Genomic DNA, 15,253 nt, shown 5'->3' on the forward strand with positions numbered 1-15,253 from the left:
CTAAAGGTCAGGACCTATCAGCCTCCTTGTTGCTAGTGTCTCTTACGTGTCCTGTCCTCTCCTCGCGCCTGAATCTCAGCTTCCTACTCAAGGGATTATGCTCCATCGCCTTTGGCACGCATTGTGGTTAAAGCAGTCGGTGCTAGAGTACTGACAAACGTAGAAAATGAAAGGAAGGTCTCTGCGGTTTCAATAAAACTGTTATTTGTGTAATGCAGATTTTTGTCTTCAATATTTTCTTTAGGCTATATCCCATGCACATGCATGCATATGGTGCAGTTGTTTATTTGGAAAATATAAATTGTTAAATCATACATACATACATACATACATACATACATAGCACATGCATATATTCAGGGGCATTGCTAGATATAAAGCTCTACTGGGGCACAGGCCCCCCATTTTTTGCTGACTTTTTTTTGAAAGCCTGCTGTGTGCAAGAAGTGTGCAACACTTCTATACAATGTCCTTTGCTTAACCCACTATTCTACAGTTCAACAATTACTGCAAAATTTACATCTTCATTATACCTAACATTTTTACACAATTCTTGAAACTATGCCTCATATTCTCAAAACAGTAAAGACAATTCCATAAAGTCTCACACAATACTCCAAACATCATATTTTCAGGTCAAAATGAAGCTCTACACTCAAAACCATTCACTCTTACTGAAATACCAAACTTTTCCATCAGACAAAACACACAAGCTTTCAAAAACACACACACTACAACATAGCATTACACACTGGTGCAATCAATTCAAAACAATATATCCAAAACTGGTAAGTTGCTTGTGGTTCTCCCCCTCAAAAACCTTTTCACATGACCAAAAAGACACAATCAATGTATGCATTTGCTAATAAAATGTTTTATTCATTAATGTGCTATACACAGCACAACTGTAATGTTTTTTTATTATTCACCTCAACATCCCGTCTTAGTTCTGGGTCAGGCCAGATAATCTCATCCACATCACAGACTATATTGGTCCTAGCCAAACATCAAGGGTAAAATCCTCTTGCCTGATCCACCCCTTGCATTCATATACTGATATGTTGATCTGTATGGAAGGCAATTTGATGCATTTCTTTATTCCAGTAGCATAGTCCAACAGTGTATGCACACTAAAGTTACTGTACAGAGCAGTCTTACTGGAAGTACATCTATCTGTTTTCTTCCCTGAAGGCTCTGAAGATAGAGGCAACAGTGAAGCGACTCAAATTAGGCTTTACTCGTTTCTCTGCCTCCCTCATAGTCATGGACCAGGACATGGTGGCTTGAATTTCATCTGAGACTGCTTGTCACCTTGCCCTTCATCTCCCTCCTCCTCTTTCACCACGTCCTCCTCCTCTTCTTCCTCCTCCTTCACCATGTCCTCTTCCTCCTTCACCATGTCCTCTTCCTCCTTCACCATGTCCTCCTCCTTTCCCTCCTCCTCTCCCTCATCCTATTCCTCTCCCTCCTCCTCCTCAACCTATTTCTTCATCATGTCCCCTCCCTCCTCCTTTACCATGTCCTCTTCCTCCTCCTTCACCACGTCCTCATTCTGTCCCTACTCTTCTGCCTCCTCCTCCTCCTCTTCCTCCTCCTCGACCTATTTCTTCATCATGTCCTCTCCTCCTCCTTCACCACGTCCTCCTTCTTTCCCTCCTCTTCTGCCTCCTCCTCCTCGACCTATTTCTTCATCATATCCTCTCCCTCCTCCTTCACCATGTCCTCTTTCTCATCCTTCACCACGTCCTTTCCATCCTCCTCTTTCTCCTCCTCAACCTATTCCTTCATTTCTCTGTGGATCTATTGTTCCAAAGCTCAGTGAACAGCTTCAGGCCCTTTATCTATCTATTGAAGGATCTGATTGATGTGTGTTCAATTTTGACTTTTAGTGTTTTCACCTTGGTAATTATTTGCTAAATGAGCCTAAGCTGTGCTGACTTGAGTGAACAGTATTGAATGCTAGTGCTTTCCATACGAACAGATGGTGTAAGCACTGAGAAATGTAAGGATTTGTGTGTAGAGTTTTGAAGTAACAGTTCACCAAAACTGACTCATGTGTTAACCCAGGTTATTTAATATTCCATAGTGTATTTAAAGTGCTTTATTTTCACACACAAATTTTGTACTTAATATACTAAAAATTCATCAGACAAGTCTGTAGAATTGCATTGTTGCTGAGACAGATGTAAGATGTTCTTAAGATTATTAGTTATTAGATTTTCGTTAGATAATATTATTCAAAGATTTTAACATTAATTAACATTAATTCTGCATTTAAAAAAAACGTTTTTAAACTAAAACACAGCAAAAAAAGTGACACCTGAAAATGTGTTCTACAACTAAGACAAGAGGTTTTCCTGAGATTTTTCCTCTAATGTTTCAGACCTGACCGGGTGAGGATGTAGTTTGTCTTACCTCCTTTAAACTCATCATCTCTCTTGTCTGCTTCGCTTTACCTGCTTTGCACAAAACATGTTCATCTAAAGAAGCCAATAATGATCGAGTCAAAATAAGATTAACATTATTATTTAGAAACTTCCTTTAGTCTGGTCATGTTTTCATAAGCTAAGTCACTCGCGTGGCATCACTTTTTGAATGCGGTTGTGCGCAGATGAACGCAAAGACATGCGTGGTCATGGTCCATGGATACGTTTGTGCACGAGTCAATGCGACTGCTTCGTCGCTTTTGCAAGCGTAAATTGGGTAATTACATTGCATATATATCCGTTTTTGCCACGATTATCTTTGTATAGGAATACACTAGTTAACTGCTCAAATTTAAACTTGAGATTTACACCGGGACACAAAAGATTTACACTGGGGCATGTGCCCCAGTAAAAGGGATATTGCGACGCCCCTGCATATATTGCAGTATATTAAATCATATAAAGACAAACTATTAATTGGAAAAACATAGTGCCCTTTTTGGTCTTGGTTACAATATATTTTGTTTCAATATATACATGTATGGTCTATTCATATACTGCAATATAATGGAAAATATACATATTAAATCCTATATATGGGAATTAGAGCATGGATACCCGAACCGAGCCCGACGGGACCCGACGGTACCCGACGGGCCGGGCCGGGTTCGGACAGATATTTATAATTTATGTTCGGGTCGGGCTCGGTCTCGGTCACGTCAGGGCTCGGCACTGCATTGAACATTTGAAAATTTACATTTGAAATGTAATATATTAATATATTACATTTGAAATGTAATATATTAATATATATATATATATATATATATAATTAATATTTTTTTAACATTCATGTGTGCGTAAATTTGTTTATGTTGCCTGTGACAACGCACAACACGTGCGTGGCTGCGTGCATGCATATTACAAATTCGGCTACATGTGGCTGGCAGCGCAACGATGGAAGACGTTAAAAAGAAGTTGGCCTCAGGAGATTATAAAACCACCGAAAATGAAGGAAAGTCTACTGTATGGAAGTATTTCTACATAGTTGTCAAGGCCGATAGCAATGAACCTGTTGGTTATGTTCAATGTAAGGGTTGCAGAGTTCACATGAAATATGACAGCAAAAGGACCGGGAATTCCACCCTGCAGCGTCATGTGGATAGAGTCTGTAAGTCACCTGGGTTACTGCAGCCGACCATCACTGCCTTTGCTAGTACCTCAAGAAAAATTCCTCAGCAGGCCAAACAAAAACTGACAGAAAAATGTGTTGAGTACTGCTGTAAAGATATAAGGCCATTTCGTTCGATTGAAGGAGGGGGTTTCATTGAGCTGGCTCAGCAGCTTATTAACATCGGTGCTACATATGGTGTAGTGGCAGTGCAGGATGTACTGCCTGATCCCACTACTGTGTCAAAACGGTGCCGTGAGCTGACAATAGAGAAACGCACAAAGCTCGTCGAGCAGCTAAATTACACTTTGACTGAGGTGAATTCAATCGGAATGACAACGGATATCTGGACGGAGGACTACCACAAATTAAGCTACTTGACCATCACTTGCCATTTCGTGACACAATCATTTAAAATGATAAGCACCGTATTGACAACAGTCACATTCCCACCAGAAGAGGCTAAGACAGGAGAGAATATTAGGAGAGAAATCATCAGACTTCTAACAGAGTATGGTCTGGATATGCGTCTGCTGAATAAAGTGGTGTGGGTGACAGACCAAGGCTCAAACATCATCAGTGCCCTCAGACCATATCGAAGACTTGACTGCCAAGATCACGTCTATAATACAGTGATGCGACACGCACTGGACCCCACACAACTGGCCCAAGATGCTCCAACTGTTGCAGACACTCTGCAAGCTACCAAGGCACTGGTAAAATATGTAAAAAAATCGGGCATGGCAGCTTTGCTGTCTAAAACAGTCATCCAAATGGCAGACACGAGGTTTAGCACGGTATATCTGACCTTAAATTCTGTCCGCTCGGTTTATCAAGAACTGCGCGAAAAACTAAATGAACGCGCAGAGGGCTGGCGGATAGATGCCATATCTCCAGATGTCCTTGACTTTCTTATCGAGTTCCTGCAACCATTTTATGATGCCCAGCGTGAACTTGAAGGGGACCAGTACCCAACCATAAACCTGGTGTTTCTGTGGTTTGAGCGACTGAAGCGTCACTGCAACAAAAAAACGACTGACAGCCCCTATCAAGCCATCATACGCGAGCGGCATCTCAGTTGGATTTTGCGTAAAGTGGAGATCCAAGAATTCCAAAAAATTGCAACTTTCCTTTGGCCTAAATATAGCCAGCTCCGAATGTTGTCCTCCTCAGAGAGAGACAAACTTCACCAGGAGGTTCGGAGACAGCTCAGTGACCTCCGCAGTGAGGAGACCGCCACTGAAGGACCCACGCCCAAGAAAGCTGCCGTTGACTTTGAGGAGTGGGAAAATGTACCTGTGTCAGATGCCACGGACGAAGTCGAGATGTACTCGACTCAAAATCATACAATGCAGGACGACAGAGATGTTTTGGGCTTGTGGCGCGATCATCAACTCAACTACCCGAAGCTTAGTGTCCTTGCCCGCGGCATCTTTGCTATTCCAGCCAGCAGCAGTAGCAGTGAGCGCAACTTCAGTGCTGCTGGCAGGACCATCGAGCAGAGGAGGACAGCCTTGAAGCCATCCACTGTTGATGCAATCCTTTTTCTGCACAAGAACCTGGATTAGCCTAAACATTTAAAAAATTATTTATTCAATTTACTCATTTTTAAGGTAAGCAATCAATTTATTTAAGCTAAATTTAAACAAAAGTTTTTTAAATGTTTTTTTCTTTTTTTGTTTAAATGTAGCTTAAATAAATTGATCAAGTAAATTGAATGTATCATTAGTTTCAGTGATAGATTATGTAATAGATACCATGTTGCAGTTTTATAAGCCACACAGTTTTTGAGAAAAATTGGTATTTTTATTTCAATAAGCTGCATTTGTGTTACGTTAATATTTTGTTCTGTTAGCTTGGGCCATTTTTGGTAGACCTACCTTTGTTTATTTAATTTCAATTGACTATTTGTTTTGGCATCTTGTGCGCGCCTGTGTTCACGTGCGCTTTGTTGGCCGTGTGCTTTGTTGGCCGTGTGCGGCACATTCTGAGCTGATGCGCACATTGCGCACATCTGTATTTCCGAATGCCTTCCAGTTAATTAATAAAAGCGGGCTTTCTACACAAACAAATGTACATGTGTCATTTGTATGAAAAAAAATGATATTTTTAACGGTGTCGGACTCGGGTCGGGCTCGGACATAAATATCTTAATGCACGTCGGGCTCAAGTCGGGTTCGGGTACTTCCCTGTCGGACGCGGGCTGGTCTCGGACAGAAAAATGCGTCCCGATCCGCACTCTAATGGGAATATACTGCCTAATATATTACATGATATTTTCTATGCATATATTACAATATATTGGGAAATATAAATATTAAATCCGATATATGGGAATATATTGCCTAATATATTACATGATATTTTCCAATATAATGCAGTATATTTTTATTGCATAAGGGTAGGCCTGGCAAACTCGATTCCTTTTAAGGATCCGGGTTATTGTGAGTCACTCACTAAAGTGATTCGGGTTGTGTGATTCACTTGAGTCATTTGAGTCAGTATTGCTAAATTGCCAAGGAAACTCAGTACAGACCCACTTGTAGTAACCGGCTGATCCACGCGACTCGAGATTCTCAGAGCCGGAAACATTGCAGACTCGCAGACCATGGACATCAGACTCGCTCTACAGATCCACTAACTCAGCCGGAGCCGGTTAGTGGATCTATAGAGCGACTGAAGTCTCCTCAAAAGCAAATCCATAACAAAAGCCTTTCACTTCTGAAATAACATGCTTATAGGTTTTAGGTTTGGTGTGTATGGTCGACCATTTAAAAAAGAAGCCTAATAACAATAGCATAATAATAGAGAGAAAATATAGAAAAAAACTGTCCTGCTTATGTAGCCCCTAGAGCCGGAGAGACAGTTCGCGTAGATCAGCCGGTTACGAATCAGCCAGCGGATCAGCTGGTTACGGATCAGTCGGTTACGGATCAGCCGGTTACGAGTTGAGAGACTCTCGAGTCAGAGCAGATTCGCATGTCTCTCGAGTCCGCATTGTTTCCGGCTCTGAGTGAGAATCTCGGGTCAATTCGCGATTCGCTTTTTAATTTAAAGATCCGGGTTAAAGATCTGAGTGAGTCACGACTCGAACAGGTATATTAAAATACAAATGTGTTGTTCAATTGAGTTGGAATATTGTCTATTTTAAAACAGATAAAAAGTTTATGTGACAGATTTTAATGTTTAGACATTTCTTGACTCCACAGCAAACAGAGAAATTTTGCCTGTATTTTCCCAATACTTATGAAGGGCAACATAAACAGTACAGAAAAAAGAATAAAAATACAGACTAGAGAAGCATTTCAAATCAACAAATCAACTCTAGTCTCAATGTTGATGTAGCTTATAGCTGAAATATCAGACATGACTGAAAAGAGTTTTGCATTCACTATGTATAAAGTTAGAATCTCCTAAGATGGTCTGAGGACATAGACAGTTTACACTTACATGATACAAACTGATTTTAGACTAAACTTGTATTTTCTTATGTTGTGAATATCATGTCACGTGTGTGTTGTGAGAAGCACTTACATACAGTACAGTATACAGCGAATCAGACGTCAATCATCGATGAATTTTCAATCTGTGCTTCTGGAGGCTCACGCGTTTAACTGTGTTTGACGACGAACAGGTCACGCGTATATATTGGGGGTACATGTGTGAAGTTTTGCTTTTAGTTAAAGGATTGGTACATTTATATCCACATCATCCAACACTGTTTACGTTCTGTGCGTTTCTAACGTTACATAAGCTAGTAAAACAGCATGAGACGATCTAGTTTTTGCAGCGATCTGAACAATTCATTCAAACTGATTTGCGAACAAATTCAAAACGTTTGGCCCATTTGCTTTGTAAAGAAACGACTCAAAAGACTCATTTATTTGCAATACTTTGTAAGGAATCGACTCAAACGAGTCATTAATACGCCAATGGCCAAGAAACACAAGACGGCACTTTAAAAATAAAATACACAATGAGGCTGGTGAAGCCTCAGTCTGAGAGGATCAGACAGCGGAAAATGAACGTTGAAGTTCAAAGCGCCAAACCTGCAGAGAATGTTGCTTCGATGTTGAAGTAAGCGCAGAGGCATAGGTGTTAATTACGGAGACATCTGTGTATCGCAGCTAGCTGTACCGTGCATTAGCTGTGCCATCAGATTGAACAGATTTCCTCCTCCAGTTTGCTGGGGCAAGCCCAGACCAAATGTCCAACTTTCCCACAGGCAAAACACTTAATTTTATCCACACCACATAGTCAAAATCATCAAGACAGAAGTTCAACGCGAGGTCTAGGCTAGCGTCGTGGTTTATAATCATGAAGACTGAACGTCTAAATGAAACAATGGGCTCTATCTTGCACCCAGCGCAATTGACTTTGTCCGTGACGCATGTATCATTCGTATTTTGCCCCGGCGCACAGCGGGTTTTTCCCGTCACAGAAGCACGTCGGCAAACTAGGGAATGAACTTGCGCTCCCTGGGTGGTTCAGCGCAAAAAAAGAGGCGTGTTCCGGCGCAAACCATCCCTGATGCTATTTTGCAATTTCAAAAAACAATTGCACCACTGACCAGAAAAAAAAAGTTTAAAGTCAGTGGCGCGTTGCGCGTTGTTCATTATGCTATTTTAAGGGCGCATGCTTGACCATAATGTATAGGGTGCACAACGCGCATACACTTTGCTTATCTAATCTACACAGATGCAACAGTTATTTTTGCAAATCATAAATTGTTACACTTAAAAATATTAATACCTGAGATAAGGGGAATCATAGTGGTGAGCATTGTGGTGATAGTTTTTATTTATTCTCATGCAAATAACGATTAAAATATTTTCATAACTTTGTTGTGTGGCTGTATTACGTTTATTTTATGTAAATAATAATTAAAATGTTTTCATAAGAAACCTTAATGTATATGAACTTGATTTGTAAGAGTACTTTGGGGTTGGACCTTGCTTGCGTTTCTTGGGTCCGATTTCAAAGCCCCCAAACCCTTTCAGCGGTGAGGGTGGACGCAGCGATGTCCTCTGCTGGCGTCAAGTCCTGAGGCAGATCCACCTCCCGTTACACGGCGTGCCCGATTTATGCTGGCAAGCGTGGGATTCCCCCGTACAAGGACGTCGGTCTCCTCGGCTGTGAACCGCTCCTGGCGTGCGCCTGGTAAATCCGTCATAATAATAGCAACCCGCCATGGAACTTGCGCTCTTGCGTTTAAAGGGAATGTTGGCTAGCGTTCTGATTGGTTTATTTGACGTTACGCCCAAACCACACCTATGAATAATGAACCTACTTCAGACCAACCCCTTATTGATTTGCGCCCGGCGCAAGAGTTATTTCTCACGCCGGGAAAATAGCAACAGCGCCCAAGATCCGCCCACAAACTCACTTGCGCGTTGCGCTTCGCACTTGCGTTTCAGATCGTTAAAATAGGGCCCAATATGTTTTAGTTAAGGGGAAACAGGGCCAATTGGAATTTTATTAATTGAGGAGACAAATTTTCCATAGCAAGACAGCACTTGTGTTAAAACAGCATCGCTAATGAATTGTGATACATTAGAGAGAGTGACTTTTTTGAGCAGTAGTAAAAGTGGTAAGACTGCAGAAATTATCTGTACCATATAAAATTGCATAGCATCATATTTTTTCATTGCATCATACTGCTGTAACGACTCAGACAAGGTTGGATCCATATGCAATGCTTTATTCAGCACAATCACAGGTTGATTCAGTAAACAGGCAGTAAACAGGGCAAAGCAGTATACACTCACAAACCAGGTAGAGACTGTTGGTCGGGGCAGGCAGATATCATTCATAAACGGTAAACAGTCCAGGGTCAGGGCAGGCAGCATAAATACACAATCCAGGAAACAGACAATGGTCAGAAGGCAGGCAGCAATCAAACTCAATAATCCAATAAACAAACAAAGAGGCACAACAAGAAAACAAACTCGGGTACACAGGGAAAAACGCTCAGTAATGTGGCACTAGGCAAACAGGACTTCGCAAGAAAAGTGTGCATGAGTCCCAGGTTAATTACTGTAGGCCTGATGATGAGGAACAGGTGGAGCGTAATCAGCGGGTGAAATGCATAATGGGAAATGAAGTCTGTATTAGAATTCGGGTGACTGAGTTAACTCAACACCGGAGGCGTTGGCGCTGACATCCGTAACAACTGCATTGAATGACATTGTGTGGAACCAAATTAAAACCGGACCGCACTCCATCGTAATTGGGGTATTGCATTGGTAGCTGCTTCATATTTATTTTTAATGTATTGTTCCGTAGGCTATGCACCGAGATGCATATCAGCCTCAATTATGGAGATGCACATCCTTAGTGTGTGTGCATGCAGAATAAAACTCTCTGTGTTTGAACAATGATTTCAGGAGCTTGAACACGAAATCATCTCTCTGATGAAGGAAGAGCTGAAGATCTTCAAGAGTCTACTGAGCTCAGATTACCCAGAATGCTCTGAAAGAGAGGAAGAGGAGGATGAAGATCAGATCAGAGAGGAGCTTCTGAAGATCACACTGCACGTCCTGAAGAAGATGAACCAGAAAAACCTTGCTGATAAACTACTGACCAGTAAGCGAGTCATAAACTCATTCCTGTACATTACCTTTTTTACTTTTATTTGACATATTTCATGCATTCACATCCATTTCTCTTCATCTACACAACAGAAATTTTACCTTTGTGTGTGAAAAAACACAAATCCAGACTAAAGGAGAAATTTCAGAGAATAAATGAAGGAATATCAAGTCAAGGAAACTCAAGACTTGTGAATGAGATCTACACAGAGCTGTACATTACAGAGGGAGGGAGTGAAGAACTCAATAATGAACATGAGGTGAGACAGATTGAGACAACATCCAGAAGATCAGAGACACAAGAAACACCAATCAAATGTAATGACATCTTTAAAGCTTTACCTGGACAAGACAAACACATCAGAACTGTGCTGACTAAAGGAATTGCTGGAATTGGAAAAACCGTCTCTGTACAGAAGTTCATTCTGGACTGGAGTGAAGGAAAAGCAAATCAGGATCTTCACATCATATTTCCACTTCCATTCAGAGAACTGAATCTGATGAAGAACACAAATATCAGTCTGATGGATCTTCTTCATCAGTTCTTCACAGATACAGTAGAACTGAGATCAAGAGACTTTGATTTCTATAAAGTTGTGTTTATCTTTGATGGTCTGGATGAGTGTCGTCTTCCTCTAGATTTCTCAAACAATCAGAGTTTGTTTGATGCAAGAGAAAAAGCTTCAGTGGATGTGCTGTTGACAAACCTCATCAAGGGGAATCTGTTTCCTTCTGCTCTGATCTGGATAACATCACGACCAGCGGCAGCCAATCAGATTCCTTCTGACTGTGTCCACCAGATAACAGATGTACGAGGATTCAATGATCCTCAGAAGGACGAGTATTTCATCAAGAGAATAAATGATGAGAGTTTGTCCAACAGAATCATCAGACACATCAAATCATCCAGGAGTTTGTACATCATGTGTCACATCCCAGTCTTTTGTTGGATTACAGCCACTGTTCTAGAGAGAATGTTGAGTGAATCAGAGAGTCAAGCAGAGATCCCCAAGACTCTCACTCAAATGTTCACACACTTCCTGATATTTCAGACCAAACTGAAGAGTCAGAAGTATGATGGGAAACTTGAGGTAGATCTTCAGCAGGTCAGAAAGAGTCTTCTGTCACTGGGAAAACTGGCTTTTCAACAGCTGGAGAAAGGGAATCTGATCTTCTATGAGGAGGATCTGAGAGAGTGTGACATTGATGTCAGAGATGCTTCAGTGTACTCAGGAGTTTGTACTCAGATCTTCAGAGAGGAGCTTGGACTGAACCTGGTGAAGGTCTACAGCTTTGTGCATCTGACCATTCAGGAGTTTCTTGCTGCTTTATTTGTCTTTCTTTCATTTTCTCAACAAACGCCAGGATTCTTCAGCATGATCAGATTTTCAGATTTAATGAAGAGTGAAGTGGACAAAGCCTTACAGAGTGAGAATGGACACCGGGACCTTTACCTCCGATTCCTTATGGGTCTCTCACTGGAGTCCAATCAGATGATCCTACGAGATCTACTGACACAGACAGGAAGAAGATCTGACACCAGACAGGAAATAGTTGAGTACATTAAGATGAAGATCAGAGAGAATCAATCTCTAGAGAAATCCATCAATCTGTTTCACTGTCTAAATGAGCTGAATGATCAATCTCTAGTGAACGAGGTACAAACATATCTGAACAGAAAAGATAACAGTCGTCTCTCTGGAGTCAAACTCTCTCCCTCTCAGTGGTCGGCTGTGGTGTTTGTGTTACTGAACTCAGATCAGACGCTGGATGAGTTTAAACTGGAGAAATATGGTCAATCCGATGAATGTCTTCAGAGGCTGCTGCCAGTGATCAAAGCATACAGAAAAGCTGAGTGAGTCATTTTATCTTTAAATTAAAAAATAGACATGAGTTTAAGAAGAGAGTTTGTATGTTAGATGAGAAACAGTGTGTTGTTGTTATGTTGGTGATAGTTTGTGTAGTGTAATGTGTTTGTATATTTTGTGTTGAGGAGTTAAGACAGACACAGATTCAGTCAGTTTTGAATCAGTGTTGTTCAGTGTTTGGTCATTTGTGAGGTGTTGATGTCTCAGTGTTTTTGTGTCTGAATGATGTTAATAGCTGTGAACTCAATGTACTGAAGCTGTGGGTCGATGAGAAGATGATCTTACATCTGTTTACCGGTTTAGATGAGGAGCTGTTTTGTGATTCAAAGTTTTAAACACTTTTCAAACACAATTGCACTGAAAACCTGTGAGAGACACAGTTAAGGACCAATTTAATATAGTTAAAAGTATCATATATAGTCTAAAACTATTTATATAGTTGTTTATGTCATGTTATTATAAAGACAACAGTATGTGATGATGTCATCAGGGGAAAATTTTATTTTGGCCTGAAAACTAAAACATCCGAAGGTAGAAAATATTTGAATGTGCAAGAAATCTTTACAGAACTTGGGCCAGACCTACTAAACAGGGCAAATTAGCATGGGAGCACAATTCCAAAAAAAGCTCAAAGGGGGTTGGTTATATATGCGGGTTATTTACTAAAAAGACACAAATAAAATAACACAGGTGCAACATCTGATTTCCATAATGACTAACACAATCTACTAAAAGCAGCGCAAATTAGTCAGAATAAGCAGAGCTAATGATGTGCGGTTGATCTAATAATGCCTGATGCACTTGAGTTCAGCACCACTTAAATCTCAGGTGAAAATACAGGGTGTGAAATCCCAGCTAACAAAGCCAAAGGACAAAAAAATCAAGGTTTACAAGAAGTTTTCTTTATATCTGGCTGTGAGTGATACTTAAAGTTGTAGTTTAACACACTGTTATCTTGTTTTTTTTTCTATCAGTCTGATGGCATGTAATCTGACAGAGAAAAGTTGTTCATCATTGAGTTCAGTTCTCATCTCAAACTCCTCAAGTCTGACAGAACTGAACCTGGGTGGAAATAAACTCCAGGATTCAGGAGTAAAGCTTCTCTCTGATGGACTGAAGAATACAAACTGTAAACTGAGGATATTACAGTAAGAAAATCCTTAAACCAATAACATTAAACTTGTGTGTGTTTCTATCATCTTATAATTTATTTGTCTCATAACACAGCATCACTACATCTAAACATTGCATACATGCATGATGAAAATTTTCATCAACAGACAAAAGACACAAATATTTATTTTTTTCAAAATAAATATATTTACATATATTTTTATTATTAAACAGATGAATAAATGTTGTTTTTATTGAAAAACTTGAAAGAGGAAACCAATTTACAGTGAGGAACGAACCGGAACACCCAAAAGACAGGGCAACCCTACGGAAAATATCTACTTAGGTAGAATTTAGCTGGTTAAGCTGGTGTAGCAGGCTTGTTTTAAAAAGAGTTTTGGCCACTTTTTGGCTGGTCTTAGCTTAACAAGCTTTGCCAGGCTGGAAGGACTAGCTCAAACCAGCTACTTCCATTTTATGCCGGCATAACACTTCAGGATTTTCAGCCTGAATTTACCCTGATTTTCCCCTCGCGAGAATCAGAGAGAAAATTGGGTCATTGACCTCGATCAGCTCTGAAGTTTGGCCCAGATTGTCCTCTTACGTTAGCCTAGAAATCTACACGCACCCTAGCGGCCGCAAAATATATTTGCTGCCAGGGTTTAGTCTAGGCACTCACAATACACTTAACCGGTCCAAAAACCAAAATTTGGTCAGGCCAATCACATCGTGTGTAGCGTCTGTGGGGCGGGCTTAACATGATGACGACAGAGCTGCAACGGTTCCTACTTGAAAACAGAGAATGGCTGCTGCTGCTGGCGACCAGCTATCTTTTGAAGCGGCTTTGGCCGCGACTCTGGAGGACTTAGACTTATGTTTTTCTTTGAGAGAAGAGCAAATAAACCCTACTGAAGTCCTTTTTAAGCAAGAAAGATGTGTTTGGAGTTTTGCCGACTGGTTACGGTAACTACGTCACCTTCTTCGTTGCTCTGATCCGTCATAGCGCTATCCTATTGCGTGCAGAGGCATTTTGAGGGACAACCTTATATCCCGCCCCTTGCATTGAGCCGTTTGTGTGAAGAGTTGCCAGACCTTACATCTTGATGTAGGTCTGGCTAACCAGGCTACTCTTACGTGAGACATTTAAAAATCAAATCTTAAACCTACCGATATGCTCTCAAGCCAATCGGGCCACCCCAATCTTATCAAACATGTTTGATATTTAGGATTTTAAATCTAGATAATTATGTCAATACTTTCACAATAACCAAAGAGAGACAGTGATGAATGATAGGGGTGGGCAAAAAAATCGATTCTTAGATGAATCGCGATTCGGACGTGGGCCGATTCTGAATCGATTCACAAATGTCAAGAATCGATTCTTAAAAGTTAGTTTACAAAATAACGTCACGTTATCAGAACCAAAAGGCGGAACTCAACTGGGGGAGCGGTGATGCACACAGACAACTTAAGAGAGCGCGCCCTGCAAGAGCGCATAGCGGAGCTTACAAGAGCAGAAGAGAAAGAACACTTTAAATGCTTGTAGGACTATACTGCATATATCTCTACATTGAATTTAGGGCTGTCACCATTACTCTATTCTTTTTGAGGAGTTTAAAAAAAAATCCTTGAGTACATGTCGAGTACTCCTTAAAATAGCGGAGATGCGGTTTAGTGAAACTAACAGTATTAGAAGCATACAAATCAGCGCTACGCTGCCTCTCTCTCCCTCTCGTTTGCTCGCTCACACACACCGTGCGTGTGAATCAGGAACTGAGTGAGGCAAGAATGCGCATCCATGTGAATTTTGGAAGTTAAAGACGACTGAGCTGCAGTGGCATGGCAAAACACATTTGAGAAGAAAGGCGCAGCAACTCAAAAAGACCTGCATGTTTCACAATTACTCCAAAAGACCATAATGACAATTTTGCGCGTGGAGCAGCAGTTATGCGATCTACCGGCATTGCCTTTGCGATCGACGTATTGTACACCCCTGCCCTAAACCATCCGCAGACTGTTTAGATATAACATGAATATACTTCTGTAAAAATATGCACATAGTTTGTTATTCAGTCGCTGGGTGTG

At 40.8% G+C, this 15,253-nt stretch overlaps 1 protein-coding gene across 2 annotated transcripts in view; it reads left to right on the plus strand.

Annotated features, from left to right (window-relative positions):
* Window positions 1-15,253, plus strand: part of LOC135753701 (NLR family CARD domain-containing protein 3-like) — an 85,998-nt gene that overhangs the window by 29,906 nt on the left and 40,839 nt on the right. For both annotated transcript variants that reach the window (XM_065271652.2, XM_065271651.2), the window contains exons 5-7: window positions 9,984-10,182; window positions 10,281-12,042; window positions 13,030-13,203. In XM_065271652.2, the coding sequence (XP_065127724.2) occupies window positions 9,984-10,182; window positions 10,281-12,042; window positions 13,030-13,203 (2,135 nt within the window). The remainder of the gene's footprint in view (window positions 1-9,983; window positions 10,183-10,280; window positions 12,043-13,029; window positions 13,204-15,253) is intronic.

Source organism: Paramisgurnus dabryanus, chromosome 10 (genome assembly GCF_030506205.2).
Source record: "Paramisgurnus dabryanus chromosome 10, PD_genome_1.1, whole genome shotgun sequence".
In the NCBI taxonomy this organism is placed as follows: domain Eukaryota; kingdom Metazoa; phylum Chordata; class Actinopteri; order Cypriniformes; family Cobitidae; genus Paramisgurnus; species Paramisgurnus dabryanus.